This window comes from Rhinoraja longicauda, chromosome 2 (genome assembly GCF_053455715.1).
Source record: "Rhinoraja longicauda isolate Sanriku21f chromosome 2, sRhiLon1.1, whole genome shotgun sequence".
Classification (NCBI taxonomy): Eukaryota; Metazoa; Chordata; class Chondrichthyes; order Rajiformes; family Arhynchobatidae; genus Rhinoraja; species Rhinoraja longicauda.
The window spans coordinates 59,152,689-59,178,969 of NC_135954.1; the positions used below are offsets into that span (position 1 = coordinate 59,152,689).

A 26,281-nucleotide genomic window follows, 5' to 3' on the forward strand; every position below is an offset into this window, starting at 1 on the left:
CGTAACCATCTACTTTCATTTAACACGTTCATGTCTTTTACATTTAATTTCTGCTGTTTTCCATCCAATCTGAGATGTTCTTTTCTGTTCTTTCTTCTGGTTCCCTCTGGTCTCCCACCAACTCACCCCCACTGTCCAACACACTCATTTCCACATCTTAAGATTTTTTTTGTAGCTCCAAATATATTTCCAGTTCTGATGAGTCCGTAGCAACCTAAAACAAACTGTTTCTCTCTCCACAGACAATGTCCCACCCGCTGATCATCTTCAACATTTTCTGCTACTTATTTCAGATTTCCAATACTTGCTAGATTTTCTCTTGGCAATATTAGGGGAATCATTATTTATAACCCAGAAACACAGAAAGGAAAATGCATTAATGGCTACCTATCATCTTGTACTGCCTTTCTGAGAAACTACCCAAATTATGCATTGGTACAATTATGCAACAAACATTCTAAGACCATTGATCAGTTGGTCAATCACAAAAAGTAACCTTGCAGTAGATACACTACACAAACCTGGAATAAAATTGAGTCACAACATAAATAATATCTATAAACAGAAGACACATTTAAGTTTCAGGATAATCAATTAAAGAAACTTGCATCAAATTCGCATTGAGAAGGTTAAACCAAAGTATAGCTCTAAATTATGGAAGCAAACCAAGACCAGAAAATACTAATTGCAATTAAAAAGCACAATGAAAATGAATTAGAAAACATTTTTTTATTTACAGAAATATAAATGTTTGAAACAATCTAAAACATTAAAAATACAAGAGATGCATGATTGAAAGAATGATTTTTGAGAATCTAAGTGCAACTAACCAGTTTGAATAGTTTATATTCAGCAATCAAATTACTTAAATCTCAATCATGCACATCATACAAGTCTATAAATATTCAAGTTGAGGATAGCATTTTTAAATCACGACCATTATAAATTTCAAACTTATTGAGGGGAATGAAAAAGGCCAGTTTCATTACACAGATAATCTCTGGCTTAAAATGCAACGTTATGCTCAAGAGCATTACATTATTCCCTCACATAAATCCCAGAAACCACCTTTGTCTGGCAAATGCGTATATTTAACTGAATTTGGAGTCTTGATCTAGTTATGTCTTGACAGCGTCAATGTTAACACCATTTAATTAAAATTTGACACCAGACATGTCAAAACTGTGGTGTTACTTACACTACCACTCCCCTGAAAATAACCTGATAGAGCAGGTTCAAATGCAGAACAGCAAGCTGAACAAATCCCAGACATCAAAACGAGTTCAAACCAAAAGAATCAAAATGCTTAATCAGATCAAATGAAGCAAATTTCTCATTTCAGCTCAGTGTCTTTTCCATTTTTGTAATTTCTCTCTTCTTTAAATTTAATATTTCCCTGCATTAATGATCACCAGCAGACTTGCTCCCTCTCCAATTTCATTACATTGCCAGTTCCATGATCTGACCATTCACTGCAGCACATAACCCATCACACACAAAACTGAAATGTGTACTCCAGTTGAAAATGGCATTGATGCCTCCGTAGACACAATTGATTATATTTTAGATTGTTATAAATTCAATTGCCCATGCAAGATGTATAGAGTTGCTTGATTTGGGTACAGAGATTCCATCAGATTAACAATGTTTTCTCACTGAAATTGGCCGTGCCAGATATCTACATTGTCTCAGTGCTCCCAGTACCACATTAGAGCAACAGCAATTTCGCGCTATTTGAACTAAATAGTACAAAAACAATGTGATTACAAACCTCTGTCACTTAATGCTTAGGAAAATTATCCCATGCATTCAGTTGCTTATGTCTCCTGGTTCTTAGGGAGGATGTGGACAGAGGGCTTAGTGATCAACTGCACACCATGTTACTCGTCTTAATCCAACCCAAACAGCAGCTTTGCAGAGTGATGGAGTTTTTAATCATTCATGTTCAACGGTCATGTGAAATGCTGCTTGATTTTTCCATGAAGTCTAATTCTCCTCGTAGTCAATATCTCAGCCAAGCGACTTAGGAGCATGAGAAATATGGTCATGGACATCACGATGACATAATGACTGATACTGCAACAAAGAGAACAATGTGATTTTTATTTTAAATAATGTGAAGAAAAATGTTAATTATGCACAGCAGCCACTAAATTCCATTAAATATTCTCGTTGCCATGAGCTTTTCAGATGACTTGGAGAATTAAAATTAACCAAACAAGACCAAATCTCTGAATCAGGATTGTGTCTTCCTGGTTGATTGAAAGGGATTGGAATCTTATATATAAGCATTGTCATTGGGCAAGAATTGACCACATTGGACAGCTATATTCATGATTGCCATGCACTCTTTGCTGACTGAAATGTCCAATACCAGTTTGCACCATTACGATTTTTACCAAATGATGTTAACTAATTTCTGTTTGGCATCCAAGAACAGTATTTTATCAAAATGATTGTTTATGTGTTCTTGTGTTGGCTCCAGATTGCAAGGCCTCTTCCTGCTTTGCAATACTTAAGTATAGGCTGAATGAGGGTGGAACAACCTGTAGCCTCACTGTCTCCCTCATAAATCACACAAGGAATATACATCGTTTCTTTCAAGTCAAAAGCATGTGACACAGCTGCCAAACGTTTGGTACATGAACACGATTATGTTTGGACTTCACTTGGTTTTGCTTTTAATTAACCACTTCGGATCAAAAGGAAGGTAGGCTCTGAGGTCACTCCAGCCATGTAATTATAACCCTTACTATACTTTGTGTTTTAATGTGCCCATGTAATATGTGAATATATAAAAAGTAAAATGCAGGACTGTTGAAGTTCCAATCTCTTCCAGGACATGCTCAATCAGGCATAAATTCACGTACTAGTTTCAGTGACAACCCAAGGTTGACGATGTCTTAAAATCCAAACCAAAAAGGAAAATCATGACATGGTTAGTCACTGCCTGAATAACTTTGGCGACATTCCCTGGCAAACCGATACCAAAACCATGCTAGGAGTTCGTTGCAATTATCTGCTGGGCCTGCATTAATTACTGAGCTAATGTAGTCAAATATAACATCACTGCCTGTTTGTACTAATTGCCTCTATTTTTACCTGGGAAGACATATTACAAATGAGCTTTGTAGTACTGATTTTCAAAAAGAGCAAGTTAAGAACCAGGGCTCTCACTCTCGACTATGGCACAAACAGGCCTCCCACATAGAGAGTAGCCAAAGTGAAAGGCTAAAATTAATGGAACTATAGCTGACCTTTTTTCAGGAGAAAGATGGGGAGGGTGCAGTTTAAGAGAAGGTGGGTGTATCTAATTAATAAAAATAACCGACTAGAAGTTAAAGGTGCTATTCGATTTCTTGGAAAGTCCAGAACACCAGGACAATAGCACTAGATATCAGTACTCGGGAGTTGAGAATGTCCGTGTCAGTTCAGATGAGCCAGCAACATCGAGCTAATGCAGCTTTGCATGTGACAACGAGGTAGGAGGACGGTACGTACATGTTGTCACAGCTCTCGTGTGACAGGTATGAATTTCCGAGTTAAAAGGGATTAACAGCTTAATGTTCACTTTGTAGTACAGCATGGCAAACAGAAGTGGAAAGAAGTGCGACCAACGGAAGTGGTGCCACTATCATAGATTGCCAAGAAACTGGATGAATGCTCTACCATAACTTACAAATGTACACACAATATAAAAATACGATACAAAAGACTGAGATAATATTTCTAAAGGATCATGTTCAATTCAATCAAACATTATACAAAAAAAAAATTAAATAATATTTTGTTTGCTAATATACTTTTACACCCATTTGATGTTGTTTTGTAATCAATCCATTATAAAGTATTAGGTGAACCACAAAGCATTTATTAAAACCCATGCAGAGTGAACAATACATATTGTTGCACTCCTCGTATCAACTTACAGACTACTAAACTAAGGGACGAGCAGGCTGTTATCAGTAGCTGCAGTCCTACTCAAATCCCGGACTGGATTACATGGTGGAATGTATATCGTGCATAAGATATGTGGTGAAGGTCATATTGACAGAGATAAATATGATTGATCTACAGATGTGTAGTTGTGAAATGAGCATTCAAATAATCCATGTCCCACCATTTCATAATGTCAAGGTTTGCTGAGACTTCATGGAATGTGAAACTTTGAAGAGGTAACAAAGTGTATCACTGGGGACAGGGCAGTGGATGAGTAATGTGACTTACATGGATTTAAGAAAGACCTTTGACAAGGTCCCACAAAGAAGTCCGGTTCAAAAGGCCTGGATCCTTGTGATCCAAACCAAGTCAACAAACTGGATCCAAACTTGGCTCTGCAAAAGGAGACAAAGGGTGATGGCAGAGGGTTGTTTTACGATTGGATGGCTGTGACTTGTGGTGTCCCGCAAGGATCGGTGTTGTTTGTAATCATCATCATATCGTCATCATATATATACAGCCGGAAACAGGCCTTTTCGGCCCACCAAGTCCGTGCCGCCCAGCGATCTCCGTACATTAACACTATCCTACACCCACTAGGGACAATTTTTACATTTACCCAGCCAATTAACCTACATACCTGTACGTCTTTGGAGTGTGGGAGGAAACCGAAGATCTCGGAGAAAACCCACGCAGGTCACGGGGAGAACGTACAAACTCCTTACAGTGCAGCACCCGTAGTCAGGATCGAACCTGAGTCTCCGGCGCTGCATTCGCTGTAAAGCAGCAACTCTACCGCTGCGCTACCGTGCCAATATATGCATGGAAGAACTGAATGTGGACATGAGATACAGGAACAATACATTTTTCGGATGACACAAAGATTGCAGTTGGTGATAGTGTAGAAGGTAACCTTAGGCTCCAGAGAGATATCGATGTGTTGGTGAAATTGGCTGAAAAATGACAGATGGAATTAAACCACGGATAAATGTGAGGTGACACAAGGAACTGCAGAAGCTGGTTTATAAAAACAACACAAAGTGTTTGAGTAACTAAATAGTTCAGGCAGCTTCTCTTGAGAACATGGGTAGCTGATGTTTCGGGTTGGGACCATTCTTCGGTGTTAAGAAGGATCACAACCCAAAAGGTCACGTACCCATGTTCTCCACAGATGCTGCCTGACCTGCTGATACACCAGCAATTTGTGCCTTTATATGTGTGGTGCCACATTTTAGGAGTACTAAGGAGGTTGGGATATACACCACTAATAGTAGGATCTTCAGGAATATAGAGGAACAGCAGAATCTTAGAGTACATGTGCAACGATCCTTGAAGCTGACCATGCAGGTAGATAAAGTGGCGAGGAAGGCATATAGGATACTGGCTATCGTGAGCTGGGGCATAGAATACAGAGGGAGGGAGATCATGTTCCAACTTTATAAACCCTTGGTAAGACCTCAGTTGGAGTATCATGTGCAGTTCTGCCACCATGCTAGAAGAAGGATGCGGTAGCACTGGAGAGGGTGCAGAGAAGATATTGCCTGGAATAGACCCATTCAATTAAGAGGAGAGACTGAAGAAGTCCATCCTGTTCTTCTGGAGCAGACACGGTTTGGAGGGGAGAGCAAAGAGGTATATAACATTATGGGGGGCATAGATAGCGTGGATTGCAGGAAGCTTTTCCCTGTGTCTGCTAGATAAAACAAGAGGACATAATAATCAGAGTATGAGGTCAGAGACTTAGAGAGGATACAAGGAGGGCCTTCTTCACCCAGAGAGTGGTAAGTACCTAGAATGCACTGCCTTAGGGGGTGCTTCAAACTGGGCCAATGACAGCATTTAAGAAGCATCTAGACGAGCACTTGAATTTCCCAGGTAACGGAGTATGTGCTGGGAGTTGGGATTAATATTGAAAGGTGCCCAATGGTCAGTGTGAATGGTTGGGACCAATTACCTGTTTACATGCTGCACATTTCCATGATTCCAATTAGCATCTGTATTTAGGGTAGATACAAGCCTGAAGTTCATAATGTAATGTTAAAGCTTTCCTTCAGAAGCTGCTCAATGGGGAGGCCATGTACAGAGAATGCCATGAATATCAATGTTATGTTTTTTCACCTCCCAGCCAATTACAAACAATGAAGGAGGGGAGAATGTGAACAGATTTAGCACGTCAGGGTAAGATTCCAGAATAGGTTCAAATTTTGTTTTAAACTATCCCTCTTCCCCCAATGATTAGTAATGTTCAGCATTTGAAGTGCAGGCAAAATGTGTTCTCTTTAGCAACACAGATGGGAGTCCATTGAAACCTTGAAAAGGGCAGGTAAGGAGCCGCCTCCTTCGATCAGCAAAGCCCAATGGGTATCCAGTAAAGTCTGCTATAATACTTTGCCCTCCAAATTCTACAGAAATAGAAGTGGCTGGGGGACGGACAATTTTAATGCTGGTTGATATAAAATTAATGGCTATAATGGAACTGTAAATTGAGTAGGATGCATGATGGCATTTATGATGATATCACACATTTCAATCTATTAATCAAAGTCAATATTGCATTTCAGTGACTGTGCAAGGGTTTTAAACCTAATCTAAACTTTCCTCAAACTCACCTGATAAAATTTAACAAGCTTAGTGGGCTGAATTGACCTTGAACGTATTATTAAGATACATGTTAGTTGTTAAACATGCCAACTCTTGAGCTGGAGGCGAAAGGCAGCTTTTATTATCGTCTCCAAAATGGGGTGTGGTGATAATCCACAGCCAGTAGAACCTGATTACCATTTATTAAGGCAGAGTAAATTAAAATGAGTGATAGTTCTGTATTTTGCTTTCACCAAATTGCATCGTATGATTTCAAAGTCAAGTCAAAGTCAAAGTCAATTTTATTGTCAATCCTCAGCCAGTTCACACAGACAGAAAATCGAAATACCGTTTCCCACAATCCCGAGGAACAAAGTGCATAAAACAAAAGGCACAGCAAACAACAATCAACATAAAACATAAAATATAAAATATAGTCACTTCAAATTTTTTTTAAAAAAGTGTCTGGTGCTGGATGTGCGTGTGTGTGGGGTGTTAAAGTCCAGGTCCCATAGGGGCAGGGGAGAGAGGAGGAAGGGAGGGGAGAGAGTTCAGCATCCTGACAGCCTGGTGGAAAAAACTGTTCTTTAGTCGGGTGGTGCTTGACCTCAGGCTGCGAAACCTTCTCCCTGAAGGCAGGAGGGTGAAGAGGCTGTTGGAGGGGTGGGAGGGGTCACCCACAATGCTCAATGCTTTGCGGGTGAGGCGGGTGGTGTAAAGGACCAGGAGTGTTGGGAGTGAGGCGCCAGTGATCCTCTCAGCAGTGTTCACTATGCGCTGCAGGGTCTTACGGCTGGAGGCTGTGCAGCTTCCGAACCACACAGTGATGCAGCTGCTGAGGATGCTCTCGATGGCACCTCGGTAAAAAGTGTACATGATGGGTGTGGGGGCTCCCGCTCTCTTCAGTTTGCGGAGGAAGTAGAGGCGCTGCTGGGCTTTCTTGGCGATGGACGTGATGTTGTTGCTCCAGGAGAGATCCTCGGTGATGTTCACCCCCAGAAATTTGGTGCTGCTCACCTGCTCCACAGCAGCACCATTGATGGTCAGTGGGTGGGGGTGTTGGGTGTGCGTTCTCCTGAAGTCGACAACAATCTCCTTTGTTTTCTCCACATTCAGGAAGAGATTGTTGTCTGGCACCACGCGGCCAGCTGGTCCACCTCCTTCCTGTAGTGGGTCTCGTCGTTGTTGCTGATGAGACCCACCACTGTTGTGTCATCCGCAAACTTGACGAAGTGGTTGGAGCTGTAGGTGGGTGTGCAGTCGTGGGTCAGCAAGGTGAAGAGCAGGGGGCTTAGCACACATCCTTGTGGGGCACCCGTACTCAGCGTGATGGTGTCCGATGTGTTGCTGCCGACCCGTACGGACTGGGGTCTGGCAGTGAGGAAGTCCAGCAGCCAGTTGCAGAGAAGGGGGCTGAGGCCCAGATTTGTTAGTTTACAAACCAGCTGCTGGGGGATGATGGTGTTAAATGCTGAGCTAAAGTCTATGAACAGCATCCTAACATATGAGTTTTTAGTGTCCAAGTGGGTGAGGGCTGGGTGTAGAGCAGAGGAGATGGCATCCTCAGTGGACCGCTTAGCTCGATATGCAAACTGAAACGGGTCCAGGGAGGGGGGGAGGTTGGATCTGATCTGCTTCATGACCAGCCTCTCGAAGCACTTCATGATGGTTGAAGTCAGCGCTACAGGGCGGTAGTCGTTGAAGCAGGATGGAGAAGACTTCTTGGGCACAGGTATGATGGTGGTTTCTTTGAAGCACAAGGGAACAACAGCCTGGCTCAGGGAGATGTTGAAGATGTCTGTGAGGACATCTGTGAGCTCAGCTGCGCAGTCTTTTAGCACACGACCAGGAATGTTGTCAGGTCCAGAAGCTTTCCGGGTGTTAATCCTTAACAGTGTGCTCCTCACACTGCCTGGAGACAGACAAATAGCCTGGTCGTTGGGGGGAGGAGTTGTTTTCTGCGCAGGTGTGTTGCTCTGAGCTTCAAAGCGTGCGAAGAAGCCGTTGAGGTCGTTCAAGAGAGAGGTGTCACTGTCACAGGTCTGTGGTAAGGGTTTGTAGTCCGTGATAGTCCTAATACCCTTCCACAGGCTCCGTGTGTCTCTGCTGTCACTGAAGTGGGCTGTGATGCGCCGGGTGTAGTGTTGTTTGGCTTTCCTGATGCCACTGGAAAGGTTGGCCCTGGCTGCTCTGAGACCGGCTGGATTGCCCTCTCTGAAGGCAGCGTTGCGGACCCTCAGCAGCCCATGGACCTCCCCTGTCAGCCATGGCTTCTGGTTAGCCCGGATGGTGATGGCTCTGGTGTGGGTCACATCGTCAATGCATTTGGTGATGTAGCCTGTAACTGTCTCTGTGTATTCCTGAATGTTGGTTGTGTTGTTGTATGTTGCTGCCTGCTTGAACATGTCCCAGTCTGTAGTCTCAAAGCAGTTTTGGAGTGCAGCTGTGCTGTCCTCTGACCACACACGTACCTCTTTTGAAACCGGTTTGGTGACTTTCACCCGGGGTCTGTATGCCGGTTTCAGCAGAACGGTGAGGTGATCAGAGAGGCCGATGTGGGGGAGGGGGGAAGCCTTGTATGCTCCTTTGATGGTCGTGTAGACAAGGTCCAAGGTGTTGTTTTCTCGTGTTGGGAAATCAACATGCTGGTATACTTTGGGCATGACAGTTTTTAGGTTAGCATGGTTGAAGTCCCCAGCTACGATTTGTACAGATATATGTAAATGCTAACTCGGCAAAGTCATCTATTAGCCCACAAAGCACAACAATGAATTACCACTGTAATGGACCTAATATAAAACCAAAATTAAAAGTGACCTTTAAATGAACGGATAGGCAGTGAAGTTTCCCTCAAATCTTAAAAGTTTTTGTTGCCACCTCACTCAATCATTAACTAGCCTCCAACTAAGATTATATGGGAAAGCTAGCTACGAGAATCTTTTGAGTCACGTGCTTTCCCTGCCCAGCCTCGAGTTACAAGACTTAGGCGAAGTTTTCTTTTATACAATCAGTTTTGCCCAGCAGCAGTTGTTTAATGAAATCCTTGCACAGCTCAAACAGAAACAGGCGAAGATCATTTCTACTCCTATTCAATAACTCGCTTAAACTTAATTCCAGAATTCTACAACCGTGCATCTTCCACCCTTCCCGCACAGCACGCCCCACAATCAAATCAAAATTTTTGTTTAAATTAATTTATTTGATGTGGCCATCATGGGCAAGGTCAGCATTTATTATCAATCCTTGCTAGCAATACAAGAATACATACCTATCTGCCCTATCTTAAGGGCGGAACAGTGGAGCAGCAGTAGAGCTGTTGCCTTACAACACCAGAGACCCAGGCTCAATCATAATTACAGGTGCTGTCTGTTTGTACATTCTCCCTGTGACCGCGTAGGTTTCTTCTAGGTGCTCTGCTTTCCTCCCACACTCCAAAGGCATACAGGCTTGTAGGTTATTTGGATTCGGTAAAATTGTAAAATTGTCCCTAGTGTGTCGGATTGTGCTACTGTATAGGGTGATCGCTGGTCAGCACGATTTCCGCACTGTATCTCTAGTCTAAAGGCTAAACCCCTATTTGCCCTGCAGTAGGTACTGGGGCAAATTTTCTTGAACTACTGCAGTTCTGTGTTTAATTTCAATGATTTGATGGAACTGACCTACTTGCTGGGTCACTTCAGAATTAACTACTTTGCTGATACTCTAATGTACCATACACGTCAGATCCAGTATGGTAGTAGATCCCTCCTCTGCTTATGGTCCATTTATTTTAAAACTGCACAGGATGACAATGCCATATTTAGCCAGAATGGATATTTTTCACTCCTGATTATTTAATTAACTAAATTTAAATATTCCATGATGTTATGATGGGATTTGAACTTTATAAATCAGGAGTAAGCACCAAAGTCAAGCTGGTTGAAAGCTTCAGATTCCTAGGAGTACATTTGACCAACAACTTCTCCTAAACCACACATATTGAAGCAATGGCCAAGTACACACACCAACACGTCTACTTTGTTAGAAGGCTTCGGAAGTTCAGCATGTACCCATCAACTCTCACCAACTTCTACAGATGCATCATAGAAAGCATTTTATAAGGATGCATCACAGCTTGGCTTGGTCCAACGAAGACGACAAGAAATTGCAGCAAGTTGTGGATGCAGCCCAGACCATCACACAAACCAACCTCCCTTCCATTGACTCCATTTATACCTCAAGCTGCCTCACAAGGCCACCAACATAATCAATTTCAAGACACACCCTGGCCACTTACTTTTCTCCCCTCTCCCATCAGGCAAAAGGTATAGAAGTATGAAAACACACACCTCCAGATTCAGGGACAGTTTCTTCCCAGCTGTTATCAGGCAGCCAAACCATCCTACCACAACTCGAACTACTATCTACCTCATTGGAGACCCTCGGACTATCTTTGATCAGACTTTACTGGCTTTATCTTGCATTACATGTTATTCACTTCATCATGTATCTGTACTCTGTGGATGGCTCGATTGTAATCATGTATTGTCTTTCCATTGACTGGTAAGCACGCAACAAAAGCTTTTCACTACCTCGGTACATGTGACAATAAACTCAACTCAAACTCGTTGGTTGTGGGTCACCTTCTTGAGCAGCTGCACTCCATGTGTGAGGGGGGTCCCACTGGGCTCTCAGTGAAGGGGCCTCTAGCATTCTGACCCAGTGCCCGGGCAGTGCTGTCAATGAGGAATGATGGATGAGAGGGGATAGATTTCATAGACCTATCAGTTATAGCAGACAATCGGCAATAACAGACACCATTCCTTCCTTCTGGTCCATTGTAACAAGGGTATCAGTTCAGAGCTCTATATCACAAATCCGGTAACTTAACCATCAGTCAACAAATCTTGGACCAGATCTTGTGCCGGATATTGGGAATGTAACTGCAACCATTTAGCCATTTAAACTACTGTTAGTTCAGAATGGAACATGTGCATGTAAGGCAGTGCATGTAGGCTCTACTAGTGGACTCTGGATGGAGTCTTTTGGCAAAACTCAGTCTTGCTGTGATTCACTGGCATTTAAAGGAGGAAAGTATCAGGTACACAAAACTCAAGGCCATATTGATTTCAAGGTGACTGCAGGACTTTGGAGTAGGAGGCAAAGAGGAAGCTACATTATTCAAAATATTTCATGTTTAAAATAATTAATAAGCATTTGTAGGTGGTTTCAGTTAAACCTATTTTTAAAAAGATAGCGATTATTAAAGTTTTTAAATTATTTATTTCAATATTAATAATTTATTTAAAATTTTGAGCAATAAAGACATGAAAACAATCTCACAACAACGGTGGTTGGAGTAGGGGGAGCAGGTCAGCAAGGTCTGGCTCCCCACTCTGTAAAACCTGCGGAGCTGCAGACAGGAGATGGCAGCCGGAGTGGTTTCCAGAAATTAAAGATAATGCAAAAGTCACACCTCGTCCCCAAATATTGTTCTCTTTTTAAACATAGCATACAAAAGTCAATGAACTATAAATAATAAGCATTCAGAGTAATAATGCAAAAGCCAGTGTTAACATTTTCACAAATTTTAACAAACTTCTGTTACTCTTGAGCATCATTTTTAGAGTTTGGCTACATACTATGTTTTCAATATTAACACTGGCTTCTTCAATAGAAGCATATTCATTCCAGAAGTTGCAACAAATGTTTCTGTAAAGCACTGCAAAATTCAAGCTAAGGATAATAACTTTGAGTGAAAATAAATAAAAGTATCAATAGTCAACCACAACTTCTGCCTACTCTGCCAACGGTGACTGAAATAATGGCATGGCAAGGAATGTTTATAAATTATAGTTCATTCACTTCATAATGGATCAAGTTTCATTCCAATTTCTACTTGTGAACTGATAATCTAGGAGTAGGAGCAAATTAACTAGGGACATGTTCAAACCCCTCTCCCCCATGGTACCCAAGTTTAAATTCAATTAATTATGTTAATCTGCAATGCAAAGCCAGCATCAGTGTCAGAGACCATGAAATTACCTGATTAAAAACTCAACCAGTTCAATAAAGGCCTTAAGAGATTAATCAGTTACTCCTACTTGCTCTCCCATATAAATGACCCCAGACTTACAGCCAAGTTATTGATTCTTACCTGCTTTTTGATCAGACCTTTCCCACCCCAGTCATTCCTTGCTCTCCCCACTCCCATCGGGCAGAAGATCTGAAAGCTTGAAAGTGCACACCACCAGACTCAAAAACAGCTTCTTCCCTTTTGATATCAGGCTTCTGAACACTCTATGCATAAGCGAGTGCACAATCCAATTTTCCTCTACATCATTGCGGACATTGGACTTTGTCTCTAGAACTGTTGTGTTATGATGCAGAGAACTATATTCTGTACTCTGTATCTTTTTGCTTTACCTATTTTACTGGAGTTTGGCTTAATTGTATATATGTATAATATTATCTGATTTGAGTAGATAGCATGCAAACAAAGCTTTTCACTGCATGTCAATGGTGCAAGGGACAATAATAAACCCAAGCTGAAGTGGCACAATAGACTCATTCCATAGGTAATTTGGATGTATAATACCCTATGGCTTTGCCTACAAGTCTTACATCATGCGATTTAATAACTAAAAGTAAGGATGACAGCTCTGTTTTTTCACACCCTTGTAAAAAGATTAATGAACCCACATCATGCCTGGGAATAAATGAAAGTGCAAATCATTGGAAGAGCTGGCTTCATTAAAAATGTGGGGCACTGTAAATGACCAACTCAAAATACAGTGAGAATAAAAGATAATAAATTGCTTGGAGTGGAGAGAGAAGGAAACAACTTTCATCTTGCTCAGCAATGTAAAAACTCATTTTAATCTGTTGATCACCAGGAAGAAGGGCATGTCAAAGAATGAACTCTGATCTCCAGTTTTTTTTTGAGGGACAGGGCACTGTGAAATCTCACCGAAGGATTCCATTGCAGCCCTCAGGCCTGACTAGGCTCTTTAACAGAACCATTTGATTCAGTCCCACACTCTAGCCTTTCTTCATAACCTGAAAATCTGACCACATTAAGTAGACATTCCTGTGTTTTAGGCAACATGCAATTCAATCTGATTACACCATCCTTTTAGGTGGTGCGTATCAGATCTCAAATGTGTGTAAAGAAATTTTGCCTCATTCTGCACAGTTGCTTCATCACTGTGGAGGGTCATCCATAGGCTGCAGGTCTTGCAAGTTGCAACGATGTTGCCATGAATTCATAAAACTGTTTTATCCTTTACCGCCGCCTCCGCCTCCGAGCCTTTTACCATGGGAAGGAGTCCTCACCCCCCAGTGATGACCCCTTCTCCCGTCCCCAATGGACCCCCTCCTCTTGGACCCCCCCTTTTGGCCAACTACCCTCACTAGAACTTTTTATCTCGAACTGCCGGCGTGACATCAGCCGCCTCAAATTCTCCACTCCCCTGACTAACTCCAACCTCTCCCCTCCTGAGCGTGCAGCCCTCCACTCACTCCGCAACAACCCGGACTTAATCATTAAACCCGCTGACAAGGGAGGGGCTGTGGTAGTCTGGCGTGCTGACCTCTACCGGACCGAGGCCAGACGACAACTATCATACACCTCTTCCTACCTATCCCTGGACCACGACCCCACCGATAAACACCAGACCTTTATCAGCAGCACCATCACTGACCTCATCATCTCCGGCGATCTACCCCCCAGTGCCTCCAATCTCATAGTTCCCCAGCCCCGCACTGCCCGATTCTACCTCCTACCCAAAATCCACAAACATAACAGTCCCGGCAGACCCATTGTCTCTGCCTGCTCATGCCCCACCGAACTTATCTCTACCTACCTCGACTCCATCCTATCCCCCCTGGTTAAATCCCTCCCCACCTACGTCCAAGACACCTCACACGCTCTCCATCTCCTTGATAACTTCCGGTTCCCAGCCCCCCACTCCCTCATCTTCACCATGGATGTCCAGTCACTCTACACTTCCATCCCCCACAAGGATGGTCTCGAAGCCCTCCGTTTCTTCCTTGACCGTAGAACCAGCCAATCCTCATCGACCAACACTCTCCTCCGCCTAGCAGAGCTGGTTCTTGTCCTCAACAACTTCTCCTTTGACTCCTCCCACTTCCTCCAAACCAGAGGCGTAGCTATGGGCACTCGCATGGGCCCTAGCTACGCCTGCCTCTTTGTCGGGTACGTCGAACAATCCCTGTTCCAGACGTACACTGGCCCCATCCCCGAACTCTACCTCCGCTACATCGACGACTGCATTGGTGCTACCTCTTGCACCCATGCAGAACTCACTGACTTCATACACTTCACCTCCAATTTCCATCCTGCCCTTAAGTACACCTGGACTATCTCTGACATCTCCCTCCCATTTCTGGACCTCACCATCTCCATCACAGGAGACAGACTAGTGACGGACATTTACTATAAACCCACTGACTCGCACAGCTATCTGGACTACAATTCTTCCCACCCGGTCCCCTGCAAAAAGTCTATCCCCTACTCCCAATTCCTCCGTCTACGCCGCATCTGCGCCCGGGATGAGGTGTTTCACACTAGGGCTTCTGAGATGTCCTCGTTCTTCAGAAAACGGGGCTTCCCCTCCTCCATTATAGATGAGGCTCTCACTAGGGTCTCTTCTACATCCCGCAACTCCGCTCTTGCTCCCCCTCCCCCCACTCGCAACAAGGACAGAATCCCCCTCGTTCTCACCTTCCACCCCACCAGCCAGCGGATCCAACAAATCATCCACCAACATTTCCGTCACCTACAACGGGACCCCACCACTGGCCATATCTTCCCATCCCCTCCCCTCTCTGTGTTCCACAGAGACCGTTCCCTCCGTAACTCCCTGGTCCACTCGTCCCTTCCTACCCAAACCACCCCAACCCCGGGCACTTTCCCCTGCAACCGCACGAGATGCAACACCTGTCCCTTTACCTCCCACCTCAACTCCATCCAAGGACCCAAACAGTCTTTCCAGGTGAGACAAAGGTTCACCTGCACCTCCTCCAACCTCATCTATTGCATCCGCTGCTCTAGATGCCAACTTATTTACATCGGCGAAACCAAGCGCAGGCTCGCCGATCGCTTCGCTGAAAACCTGCGCTCGGTCCGCATTAACAAAACTGATCTCCCGGTGGCCGAGCACTTTAACTCCCCCTCCCATTCCCAGTCTGACCTTTCTGTCATGGGCCTCCTCCAGTGCCATTGTGAGGCCCACCGGAAATTGGAGGAACAGCACCTCATATTTCGCCTGGGCAGTTTGCAGCCCGGTGGTATGAACGTCGACTTCTCCAACTTTAGATAGTTCCTCTATCCCTCCTTTCCCCTCCTCCCCAGATCTCCCTCTATCTTCCTGTCTCCACCTATATCCTTCCTTTGTCCCGCCCCCTTGTCATCAGTCTGAAGAAGGGTCTCGACCCGAAACATCACCCATTCCTTCTCTCCCGAGATGCTGCCTGACCTGCTGAGTTACTCCAGCATTTTGTGAATAAATCGATTTGTACCAGCATCTGCAGTTATTTTCTTATATTATCCTGGTAATATGATCCTTCTGGGACCACAATGTTGGAAACTGCAAAATTTCGAGCCAAACACCCTTCACACTAGCCCAATGGTATGGCTAATTTAACATCTTGTTCGGAAGTGGTGCAAAGTTTACCAGAATGACAATTAGCTAACGGTACTCTTTTTCGCTATTCTGTGGATTTGTATCATTCGCACATCCAGCATGCAGAAGAAACGTCCAGATAAACCTGAGGTTGGAGAAAATTTAAATAAGGAAAACTAAAGCTGTGTGGCAGAATAAATTGTCATTTGAGCCTTTGAAAATGCTCCAACTGCAAGCTTAAGCTCATCCAAAATGCTGATCATGTCCTGACCTACAATCTCATTCAGCCATCATTCCTGTTCTTGCTGACCTATATAGCCAGATTTAGCAGTGCACCAATTTTTGGATCATCATCTTTGTTTACTTTCACCTCCCTCTTCGAAGATATTTATTCACAAAATGCTGGAGTAACTCAGCAGGTCAGGCAGCATCTCAGGAGAGAAGGAATGTGTGACGTTTCGGTTCGAGACCCTTCTTCAGACTGATGTCAGGGGGGCGGGACAAAGGAAGGATATAGGTGGAGACAGGAAGTTAGAGGGAGAACTGGAAAGGGGGGGGGAAGAGAGGGACAGAGGAACTATCTAAAGTTGGAGAAGTCAATGTTCATACTGCTGGACTGCAAGCTGCCCAAGCGAAATATGAGGTGCTGTTCCTCCAATTTCCGGTGGGCCTCACTATGGCACTGGAGGAGGCCCATGACAGAAAGGTCAGACTGGGAGTGGGAGGGGGAGTTGAAGTGCTCAGGCACCGGGAGATCAGGTTGTTTAAGGCGGACTGAGCGAAGGTGTTGAGCGAAACGATCGCCGAGCCTGCGTTCGGTTTCGCTGATGTAAAGAAGTTGACATCTAGAGCAGCGGATAAAATAGATGGGTTTGGTGGAGGTGCAGGTGTACCTCTGTCTTACCTGGAAAGACTGTTTGGGTCCTTGGATGGAGTTGAGGGGGGAGGTAAAGGGACAGGTGTTGCATCTCCTGCGGTTGCAGGGGAAAGTGCCCGGGGATGGGGTGGTTTGGGTAGGAAGGAACGAGTGGACCAGGGAGTTACGGAGGGAACGGTCTCTGCGGGATGCAGAAAGGGGAGGGGATGGGAAGATGTGGCCAGTAGTGGGGTCCTGTTGTAGGTGACGGAAATGTTGGAGGATGATTTGTTGTGACGGAAATGTTGGAGGATGATTTGTTGTTGTCCGTCACCTACAACGGGATGAGGTGCTGTTCCTCCAATTTCCGGTGGGCCTCACTATGGCACTGGAGGAGGCCCATAACAGAAAGGTCAGACTGGGAGTGGGAGGGGGAGTTGAAGTGCTCAGCCACCGGGAGATCAGGTGGACATTCCCCAGTCCACCTGACCAAGATCCTGCTGCAGTTTTTTTACAACCATCTTCGCTATCTATAATACCACCCACTTTAGTGTCATCTGCAAACTTACTTACTTGTACATTCTCATCCAAATTATTGATATAGATGATAAACAGCAATGGACCCAACACTGAACCCTGAGGCACATCACTCGTCACAGACCTCCAGTGTGAAAAGCAACCTTCCATGAAGCCAATTTTCTATTCAGTCAAAATGTTTTAGGAAGGAACTGCAGATGCTGGTTTAAACCGAAGATAGACACAAAATGCTGGAGTAACTCAGCGGGACAGGCAGCATCTCTGGATAGAAGGAATGGGTGACGTTTCTGGTTGAGACCCTTCTTCAGACTCAGTCTGAAGTTTTCAGACTCAGTCACTGTTCAGACTCAGTCTGAAGAAAGGTCTGGACCCAAAACGTCACCCATTCCTTCTATGCAGAGATGCTGCCTGTCCTGTTGAGTTACTCCAGCAATTTGTGTCTATTTTCTATTCAGTCAGCTATCTCTCCTTGGATTCCATGTGATCTAACCTTCCAGAGCAACCTACCGAGCTGAACCTTGTCAAATGCCATGCTGAAATCTGTATATACAATGTCTACAACTCTTTCATCAACCTTTTTGGTCACATCTTAAAAAAAACTGCTTTTTGAGACACTATCTCCCATGTACAAAACTATGCTGGCTATTCGTAATCAGCCCCTGTCCATCTAAATGCATGTATATCTTATTCCTTAGAATATTCTCTAGTAATTTTCCGATCACAGATATTAGACTTTGAGATTTTTCACAATGCTAAGAGCACAGTACAAATGTAAACTGCTGATTTTACAGGTAATCTCAGCCTTTTGCATGCATCAAAATTGGAGTCACAACACAAGCAACTAACTGGTTGTAGATTGACATTACCCCATAAGAGGTACAGTTGGTTGCAGTGGAGTGGGGTTATAGAAGAAGAGGTGGAAGAAGGCTGTAGAGAGCAAGTAAAAGAAGAAAATCGTATCGTTGTTATCTTTAGCTGTTAACTATGCCGATAAATTATATCTTTGTCGTTGAATTACTGGCATCATGCCAATTACATGTATAAACAACGTCGCTCTCAGGTGGAGAAAGGACATCTCAACTCAAGGGTATAATTAAGTGGTTACAACTAAATACAGACAACATTCTTGCTAATTCAGTCAAGTTAAATGTTTTCAGCATTTATTTATGCTTGCAAATATTGCAACAAACCTCAGGGACTCGGATTTCGTAAATTGAATAAAATAATCAATAAAGTTAGAAAAGTCATGTCTCGCTAACCAAATTGAGTGCCTTTATTCATGGTGTTAATAAGCTTTGGTAGCCAAGTTAGGATATGTTTGGTCCAGATGTCATTCTAAAATCACTGTTGTGCTTCTGAGAAAAATGCACAATATTAAATATTGCATACTCAGTTAATAAATTAAAACAGCAGGCTTTGAAGGATTTAACCTTGATTTCGCTCAAGATTCTTATAAACTAGTAGAATTGATTCAGGCCTGATTCATTGACTGGATTGAAATCTATGATGAGCAATCCAGCACCTCAGTGTATCTGATCTAACTTCATTTATACGTGCCAAATCTACATTATCATATTTAACACAAGCATGTTATCCTAAGGTATATGTTACTACATGCTAAATTTTACAAAACAATTAGGCTATTTACATGGATAAATAGACTTGCAAGAAAATGAAATGCTTATTAACCCAGATCCTCATATTTACATTAGAGAGGTTGTGTAACTGAGAGGCATTGGATTAGATGTTAATCAGGAGGGCGGAAGACCACATAATTTGATGACAGGTATCTTACAAAAAGCATATGTATGCATATTATATTTAAAAAATATATATATCAGCAGGACATTAAACACAATTCAAAAATTCACCTACCTAGTTCCAATGTCCAGCCAACTTCCATTGTCTTTAACCAAAAAGAAAAAATGCTGCAAATGCAAATGCATATATCAACGTCAGAAATGCCCGCCATTGAGAAACAGCAAAAAGGCTATTTTTCTTCTACATAATTATTCGATACAAAGAAAACTATCATCTTTTAAAAATATTTTTCCTGAAGATCACCACATCTCCTTGCATAGCTTTGCCCCGTGAAAGCAGCAAGCGTGATGCACGTCCAACTCATGGCCAGAATGTACTGCCTCAGACTTGCACCAAAATTTCCTTGACTCTTTCGGAATCACTCTGCCAACACCAGTACCCTCCACCGTCGCTGCCCCACCCTTCCAAATGAGAACCTAAATATAGAAAATAAGTGCAGGATTCGGCCATTTGGCCCTTTGAGCCAGAACCACCATTCAATATGATCATGGCTAACCATCCAAAATCAGTACCCCGTTCTGGCTTTTTCCTCACTATCCCTTGATTCCCTTAGCCCTAAGAGCGAAATCTAACTCTCTCTTGAAACCATCCAGTGAATTGGCCTCCACTGCCTTCTGTGGCAGAGAATTCCACAGATAAAGTAAGATACCTGCTCAGGAGTTCTTTTCAAACAATAACGTTGTTACATAGAATAGTACACGCACAGGAACAGGCCCTTTGGCTCATGATGTCTGTGCCGAACATAATGCCTGCTTAAACTAATCCCTTCTACCTGCGTATGCTCCTTATTTTTTTCATTCCATGCATATTCATGTGTATAATAGCCTCTTAAACACCACTATCATATCCACTTCCACCACCATTCCAGGGCAGCATTTTCCCAACACCCATCTCTGTTTAAAAAACGCCCCACACATCTCCTTTAAAATTTCCCCTTCTCACTTCATTCACTGGCCTCTAATATGCAACATATCTACCCTGGGAAAAAAGATTCTGACAGTCCAACTTATCTTTGCCTCTCATAATTTTATAAACTTCCACTATGTCTCCCCTGAGCCTCTGACATTCCAGTGAAAACAATCCAAATTTGTCCAATCTCTCCCTTTAGTTAGCACCCTTTAATCCAGGTCGCATCCTCATAAATCTCTTTTGCAACCCTCTTCAAATCGTTCAAATCTTTTCTGTAATAGGGTGACCAAAATTGCACACAATATTCCAAATGTGGCCAAATCAAATGGTTATAAAGCTGAACATGACTTACTGACTCCTATACTCATTGTTCATCAATCTCAACATGTTTCTCTTCTAAGATAGACAAAATACTGTATAATTCACAAAAGGCTTGAATAACTCAGCAGGTCAGGCAGCATTTCTGGAGAAAAGGAATGTGACATTTTGGTTCAAGATTCTTCTTCAGACTGAGTCAGAGGAGAGGGAAACTAGAGGTATGAAAAGGTACAGAACTAATCAGAGCCGGCACCGATGTTTCCGCTTCTTCCTTTGAGGTTTTCTTGTCATGTGTAAGGGGAATTAAATCATTTTTTCCAGTGTTTGCAACCAATTCTTGGGTGTTTTTTGAAAACAAAATACCCTCACGGAGATTTACTCTGACATTTCACTGGATACATTTTTTATAGTCTTAGTTTAAGTCCTATTAAAAATTGAATGCACAAGATTATCTGTGCTCAAACGTGTCATGTCTAATGACATGAACAATGATTAATTGAGCTGTCACTTTAATTTTCACAATGAATGAAGTTTGGTGAAAAGTCAGAATTTTTTTGGGCCCAGGTTGCTCTTTAAGTGTTTTCATGGTACATACATTTCAATGTAACCCACAAAAAAATAAGCACCATTTACACTGAGAGGACACATGCGACATGGGATGGATATTTGGATCCAACTTATTTTAAAGATATTTAAGCCCTCTATTGAATGCAAATCTGACCAAAAATGAGGGACAGCACGTTTCCCTCACTCTGAGCTGCCATAATTTCCATGCATTTACATATTTGAAGTAGATTGTAGACTCTGGACATCAGAGATTACTTTCAATGGGCCTTGTACCCCAATAGGGGTTGGGGTGGAAAAGAGATATTCAGCAGCTAAAAGGACAGACACGATCTCAGTAAGTCAACCAATACAGCACATTGGAAATAGGTAGCCAGGGCACGGTGCCAAATCGTACAAGTCATTTATGTTTACTCAATGCTCGAAAACATTCAATGATTTAATGAGGTCGGGGAAGATAACAGGAGTGAGCTACTTCCTCTGAGAATGCATTGCACAATGTATGCGTACCACTTAAAGTATTGTGTGTTCTAGTGCTGTAATTGCTTGTCATTACTGCCCACGCAATGCCCATTATATTCCTAGCTCTCTTTTGAATATTACTTTACTCACATCATTACAATCGCTTTGCAGGGAACGAAATTACTCCTGTCATTCATAGGCCATCACATTCATTATGTGTTGTTAACTTACATTTTACTCTAACCATAAAAAACACAGTGAGAATCCTTTTTTTGCATATTTCTTCAAACAACTACAGCAATGGCAATGACACAAAGAGAAAGATTTTGATAGCCAGTTGTAAAAATGTGCTTCTTGGGATACTGTGTATAAGTCTGAAGAAGGGTCTCGACCTGAAACATCACCCATTCCTTCTCTCCAGAGATTCTGCCTGTCCCGCTGAGTTACTCCAACTTTTTTTGTCTCTCTTCGGTTTAAGCTAGCATCTGCAGTTCCTTCCTACACATAAATATACAAGGCTTGCAGAGGGTCAGGATTTGGTCAATCCATGCGGTGGGGGGAGGAGGTGTCAAATTAAACACTTTAATTCAAGTGAAGAAAACCATCAGCAGAATAGACATTGAAGGGTAGATTCTTCGATGAAAATGTTGGTCACTATGGACCGCGTGGTAGATTAAAAGGCAGCTGCACCTGAGGTGCCGACTGATGCAATGAGTGTAGAATCTGTGCTTCCTTTATGGTTGTATATCCTATTGAGCTGTTCTGGAAATAAATCCTCAGATCTCTGGCTCAGAAGGTTATGGGTTCAAGTCCCACGTCTCAGCACAGAAATCTAGCTCGACATCTCAGTGCACACCTGAGGAAGGATAACCCTGTCAAAGATGCAGTCCATCAGATGAGGCATTAGATGGTTAGAAATCATCCCATCCCTGTATCTTGGAGAAATATTTCCTGCTGTTATAGCCTGTGCCTGTCATTCGATTAACTAATAGAGATATGAGCATTATCATCGTGCTATTTGTGGGATCCTGCACATGTTGCATTTCCTACATTGCATCAGTGAGTACTGTTCAACACATGACTTTTTGGCGGCTTTGGACATCCTGAAATGGATACAAGAAGTCCTAAAATATTTTTCTTATTTACACAGATGCGTGACTATATCTTTTTATGTATAAGGATTCTTAACTGAATTTATTCTGAGCAAAACAATGCAAAACATGTCGACATTATCTCAAATGGTAATTCCTATAACTAACATTAATAATGTTCTCTTTCATTACATAATGCTATTTGAAAATTAGGAAGCTATCTGCTTCTTCACAAATGAGTAACAACTCACCAAAGCCATGATGTCGGAGATTAAAAGAACAATCAGAAAAAGACTATTGGAAATGATAAGAAAAATGTGTTAAAAGATTCACAGCTTGCAAATTATGTGAAACAACAGATCAATAAGTGTTACCAAAAAGCTTTATATAACATATGTAATTATTTGCTGTACCTGTTTGATGATAACTGAGTTGAAACTTGAATACTTTCAATTGCACACATCACAATCACAAAAGGAATTAATATCTGCATAAAAATAAATAATATTATTGTTCCATGTTCTCTGGGGAACCTCATCACATCATTTGTGTTCAGATACATATAAATTCATTACAAAACTTCTTCAATGTGAATCTCCTCCATGTAATTTGGGTAATGATCACCCACATCAAAATAAGCAATAACACTGCTTATTTTAGTATTTATTTCTGTCAACTGTCAGAGAGCATAATCAAACAGAAAATGCACATTTTTGCAAACAAGAAAAGTGTAGCAGCCCAGAACAATTAATGATTTCCCTGAAGCCCTGGCACTTAAACTGTGGAATCTTTGGATTTGGAGGATGAAGCCAATGACAAATTTTGATCAGACACCACATTCCCGACCTGTTGATGGGCAGCAGGAACTTTTTAACAAATGTAAAGAGCAGGTTTGTCAATAGCTTAACAAGAAAATGAAAAGGTTTCAATTATACTGTGTTGGAGTGCCAAGAAATATAACAAAATCACTATTATTATTTTGGTAAAGGACAAACCACTTCAATGAGAAATTACACAGGTTGTACCAAAGGATACACTATCTACTTTTTAAGAAATTATTTTTTTATGACATAAGCAGTAGTCTGAGATCAACAGACAGAGGAGAAAATATTGGAGGCCAAAATCCAAATTAGTTAAAATGTTACACTTAGGCCACAATGTTCTATTTTAATTGTTTGGCAGGAAAAATAGGTTTAAATGATGACTGACAAGTCAACAGCTCTTCATTTGTAAATATTAAATAACTAATTTCAAGAGTTGTGAAGGTGAATTTGCAAGGGAGAATCTCTGACTTGCCCTCCATCTATTTGGTGGAGCAGTTGCAGAAATCAAAGGACGGTGTAGGAAACGTCCTTTCATCTAGCATTTTGCAGTTCTACTCGTGTTATAGTCAACAAGACAGAGAAATGCACTCTCTGTATCTTTTACAATACATTACAAAATACAAATTTCAACTGTGCTACGAGTGACAGATTGTTGAAAAAAGCAAGATTTTGTAGTGAGTGGATGATTACCAGAGAATAGAAAGGGAAAAGAAATGAAGATGTTCCCAAACCGGGTGGAAGTGACATCCATGCACAGAACAACACTGAATAAAATTTATGGCAGACAAATCTAAAGGACTGCACACGGAAAGGAAAAAAATGGACGATACACATGTATGTAAAGACATAAGGATTTCTGCTGGCAAATTAACATCTTGTAAAAATAGTCCAGTGAATGGAAAGGGAAAATCTATTATAATGAGGCAGACTTTACACTTACAAACAAGCAGGTTTGTTTGAATTTGCTGATTTTAAACACTTAAATTAATGAAATACAGGACTTCAGTGGATGCTGAAATTAATGATCGCAACATGGTGAGAAAGGGCCATTTTCAAACCTAATTAATACCCATTTCCCAGCTCTCATGAAAGGTCACGGATCTCTAATGTTAACCTGATCAGCCAACGTATTTACAATATGATAGAACTTTATTTCAAGCATCCTCTAATTTTATGCATTTCCATCATACCCATTCCAGTTATAGGATTTAACAAGGACTTTGCGACAAGTATGTTTGATGTGCCACTGTTGTAATATAGGAAAAAGCATTACCCCTTTGCCCACAGCAGTTCAGAGATGTTAGTTTCTTTGTCTTTCCACAGTTATATAATAATGTTCAATAATCTTTTTCAGTGATGCTGACTGAAGAATAAATATGAACCAGTTCACCAGAACAGCTGGTACAGCAGTTGCCTCACAGCACCAGAGACCCAAGTTTGATCCTGGCCTTTGGTATTGCCTGTGTGGAGTTTGAACATTCTCCCTGTAACTACGTGGGTTTCCTCTGGGGGCTCCTGTTTCATCCCACATTTGTTTAATTGGCCTCTGTAAAACTGCCCCTAATGTGTAGGGAGTGGATGAGAAAGTGGGATAACTTTGAATTAGTGTGAACAGATGATCGATAGATGGCATAGACTCAGAGGGCCGAAGGGCCTGCTTCCATGCTGTATCTCAAAACTAAACTTCCTTGAAATGTGTCACTGGGAGGAGAGGAAACATCTCACCAAAACAAAAATACTACAGTGCCATGGCACTTAAAGACTGCACTGCAGAGGGACTTATATATTCTGAAAGAAACAGGCAGATGATCAACCAGGTCATGGCGAATACCATATGCTCATATCTAAAAATAGACCATCTGTGTGAACTTCCCATCATGTTGATGATGGCACTGCCATGCTGCCAGAAAGAGACAGCACCAGGAATGTCCCAAACTAACAGAGGCCATTTCCTTCATGGAACAGAAAAGAGGAACAATGCAAAGACTGCCAATAAATGACATGAAAATTAAAGTTATTTTCCACAGAATGCTAAAGAAGTAGAATTAAGCTGAAGCAGGGGAATAGAGGTAAAAAGATTTAACAAACAAATGGATTCTGCAATCGGGAAAGAGAGACTGCTGGATGAATTAAAATCAATTGAGTGATCTATTTGACATGTAATTGTGGCCAATATAAATTCACGTCGACCCTTAACAATCTATGAAAACAGATTGACTATACCAACCTTCCACATCATTAATGATCCCATTGCAAAAGGATTAAAAACCGTCAAGAAGCAGTAGACAGATGCAGGATCAAAACTGGAATGAGATAATGAGAATAAAGCTGTATTAGTAAATATACTATTCTGTTCTTTGAAACTCCCCTCCCCTGAAAATGCATATCGGAATTTTTACAATGTTAAATATTTTTTGTATTTATTCCCTGATACCTAATTCTAAAGGAAACTAATCAGATGTGCAAAATCCAAGCCATTATGCTACTAATTAAATTCAAGAATTTTAGTAATTACAATAATATTGTACACTGTAAATAATTTATTTTAAGTTAAAGTTATCCATCCACAGAAGTTCATTTAAAACATAATCTGGATTACCTGTTGATAGATGCGATATTTCCAGTGCCAAAGAAAGCTGTCACAACGAAGAAAATCTGTAATTTCTCAGGTAAGGAAAACCCAGCGAGCGAAAATATAATCCACATAAAGTCATTCTGGAAGTAGGGGTCTTTAAATTAGAGCTACATTACACA

At 41.9% G+C, this 26,281-nt stretch overlaps 1 protein-coding gene across 3 annotated transcripts in view; it reads right to left on the reverse strand.

The window, feature by feature from the left end:
- pign (phosphatidylinositol glycan anchor biosynthesis, class N) overlaps positions 1 to 26,281 on the reverse strand; it is a 161,029-nt gene that overhangs the window by 52,864 nt on the left and 81,884 nt on the right. For 2 of the 3 annotated variants that reach the window (XM_078419560.1, XM_078419540.1), the window contains exons 24-28: positions 26,127 to 26,182; positions 25,755 to 25,830; positions 23,117 to 23,190; positions 22,955 to 22,997; positions 19,414 to 19,466 (exon numbers count right to left, since the gene is read on the reverse strand). In XM_078419560.1, coding sequence (XP_078275686.1) covers positions 19,414 to 19,466; positions 22,955 to 22,997; positions 23,117 to 23,190; positions 25,755 to 25,830; positions 26,127 to 26,182 — 302 coding nt within the window. Of the gene's footprint in view, positions 1 to 825; positions 2,077 to 19,413; positions 19,467 to 22,954; positions 22,998 to 23,116; positions 23,191 to 25,754; positions 25,831 to 26,126; positions 26,183 to 26,281 lie in introns of those variants that run through there. The other variant, XM_078419549.1, reaches the window with a different exon arrangement.